The following is a 2,520-nucleotide window of genomic DNA, read 5'->3' as shown; positions in this document are numbered from 1 at the left end:
TCTTTTCTTTCTCTTGAATACCCATTAGTAGTAAATCTCCTTCAGTATTTTCAATGAAAAATTTGCTTTTTTTACTAATATTTAGTAATAGGTCGTATTGATTTAGCTTTTTTTATATTATTGTAGCTGTCGTTATTCCTATTCTATTGGTTGTTGATAATTCGTCATTTTTACTTAAAAGCTAGTCATAAAATATTGCTAGTCATAAATTTAATAAAACTCTCACCATTAATGAAATGGGTAATACATGTAATAGTTAGGCTTCATGTTTCCCTTAGACATTAATATCAAATTTTGACAAATTCAGTAGCAGATATTGACATTTCCTATTTTATCTGAAATAAACTTTACGGTATTTAGATAAAGTTTTATGTCTTATCTTTAACGGCGGTTTTGCCTAAAGAACAAATCGTAACATATTCATTTAAACTTTAGGAAACAGACGTAACATAGATACTAGTATTTCATAAGCAATATAACCTTATGAAATTGGCGAAAACCGCCTTCAGCGTTAAAGCTAAATTTAGGTTTCAAGGAAGCTGAACAATCCTTACAGAAAGCTGAAAGATACCTGATCTTAGCCTCCTACAAATTCTGTAACATAATTCGCTCAATGTCGCGACCACAAACGATGAAACTTTCTTGGCTGTCGAGTATAAAAGATCGCAGGAAGGGTTTCCCAGCACACACTCGCCCAGCAGTGGCCAAAGACAACATCAGCAAGCAACAATGAAGTTTCTGGTTGGTATAGCCTAACCGTAATCTTCATTAATCTTAATCTTCAGTGGTTTACATAACTATAATATTTAGGATATGCCTTATATAATAATTGGCATCTTATATATTACAATTCTCACTTTCGCTCTCGATGGATGGATCAATTGCTCCGTCGATCCATCGATCGATACTTATTTAGAGTATTTAAATGCAGCTATAATTTACAAGTGAATATTGTACGTAATATATGTTGTCCCAGTTTGTCTTCTTAAATAGTTACAATTTATTCTTCTAGGAATCCATTATAAAATTTTATACTATTTTTCAGGTGCTTGCACTCTTAGTGGCTTTTGCTTGCGCTTCTGAGATAGAGAAGCGAGAGGCGGAACCAAGTTATGGAGGATATGGCCACATAAGCTACCATCATCGTCCTTCCTATGGATATGGCTATTCTAATCACAATCATAAACGATCTGCTGATCCTGAACCTGAGGCTGAACCTTCCAATGGCTATGGCTCTTCTTATGGGTATCGGCCAGTCACCTATGGCTACTCTCACCGCTATCACAAGAGGTCTGCTGATCCTGAGCCAGAAGCTGATCATTCCTATGGCTCTTCTTATGGGTATCGGCCAGTCGCCTATGGCTACTCTCACCATTATCACAAGAGGTCTGCTGATCCTGAGCCAGAAGCTGATCATTCCTATGGCTCTTAGGGTATCGTATCGCGTCGCCTATGGCTACTCTCACCGCTATCACAAGAGATCTGCTGATCCTGAGCCAGAACCTGATCATTCCTATGGCTCTTCTTATGGGTATCAGCCAGTCGCCTATGGCTACTCTCACCGCTATCAAGAGATCTGCTTGATCTGAGCCAGAAGCCGATCATTCCTATGGCTCCTATGGGTATGCCAGCTAGGCTCTCACCGCATCACAAGAGATCTGCTGATCCTGAGCCAGAAGCTGATCATTCCTATGGCTCTTCTTATGGGTATCGCCCGGTCGCCTATGGCTACTCTCACCGCTGTCACAAGAGATCTGCTGATCCTGAGCCAGAACCTGATCATTCCTATGGCTCTTCTTATGGGTATCGGCCAGTTGCCTATGGCTACTCTCACCGCTATCACAAGAGGTCTGCTGATCCTGAGCCAGAAGCAGAACCTTCGTATGTATATGGCCACACATATGGTTACCCCAGACACCGTCCAGTAATTTATGGATAAGGACATCATCAGCATATTAGGTATATCCCTAATATAAAGCCCAAAGAGGACACAGATGGACTATAGCTAGCAATAGATATTTATTTGTTGTTAGTTCTTGAATGTTCTTCAATTTCGACAAAACAATAAAGTATAAACACTACCTAAATCATTTTTATTGCAGTGCTTCTCTTCAATTTCATCGTCTGAATTCATTCCAATAAAAGATTAAAAGATTTGGGGTTGATGTTTTATCATCTAGGAAAATTATATTTCTTTAACAGACAGAATAAACGAAAAGCTTTAATGCAAAATCTGTCGTTTACTATTAACTCCTATGAAATACTGTGAAAGAAATATTATTATTATATTATTATTCTGTTGGAATAAAAAATGGCAGAATTCAGCGAATTAATCTATATATTATCTTTTTCTATTTTTTCTATTACTCGCTTTTTGGCTCAGCAATACTTCGCAATAATTGTCCAATACTCATATTGGGGATAATGCTGAAAGTGGTATTTTATTCAGAACAGGCTTTATTAATCAAAGACTGGTATTATCAGTATACTGGTATTATCAGAATACTGGTATATGGGAAG

The 2,520-nt window shown here is 37.5% G+C and overlaps 1 protein-coding gene across 1 annotated transcript; it reads left to right on the top strand.

Annotated features, from left to right (window-relative positions):
- Positions 1–698: 698 nt before the first annotated feature.
- Positions 699–1,432, top strand: LOC135218123 (uncharacterized). The gene is made up of 2 exons (XM_064254269.1): positions 699–741; positions 1,046–1,432. The coding sequence occupies exons 1-2, from the start codon at positions 730–732 to the stop codon at positions 1,430–1,432; spliced, it is 399 nt and encodes a 132-aa protein (XP_064110339.1). The 5' UTR covers positions 699–729.
- Positions 1,433–2,520: the final 1,088 nt, after the last annotated feature.

This window comes from Macrobrachium nipponense, chromosome 9 (genome assembly GCF_015104395.2).
Source record: "Macrobrachium nipponense isolate FS-2020 chromosome 9, ASM1510439v2, whole genome shotgun sequence".
Taxonomy (NCBI): Eukaryota; Metazoa; Arthropoda; class Malacostraca; order Decapoda; family Palaemonidae; genus Macrobrachium; species Macrobrachium nipponense.
This window is presented reverse-complemented; position numbering and strand designations above follow the sequence as displayed.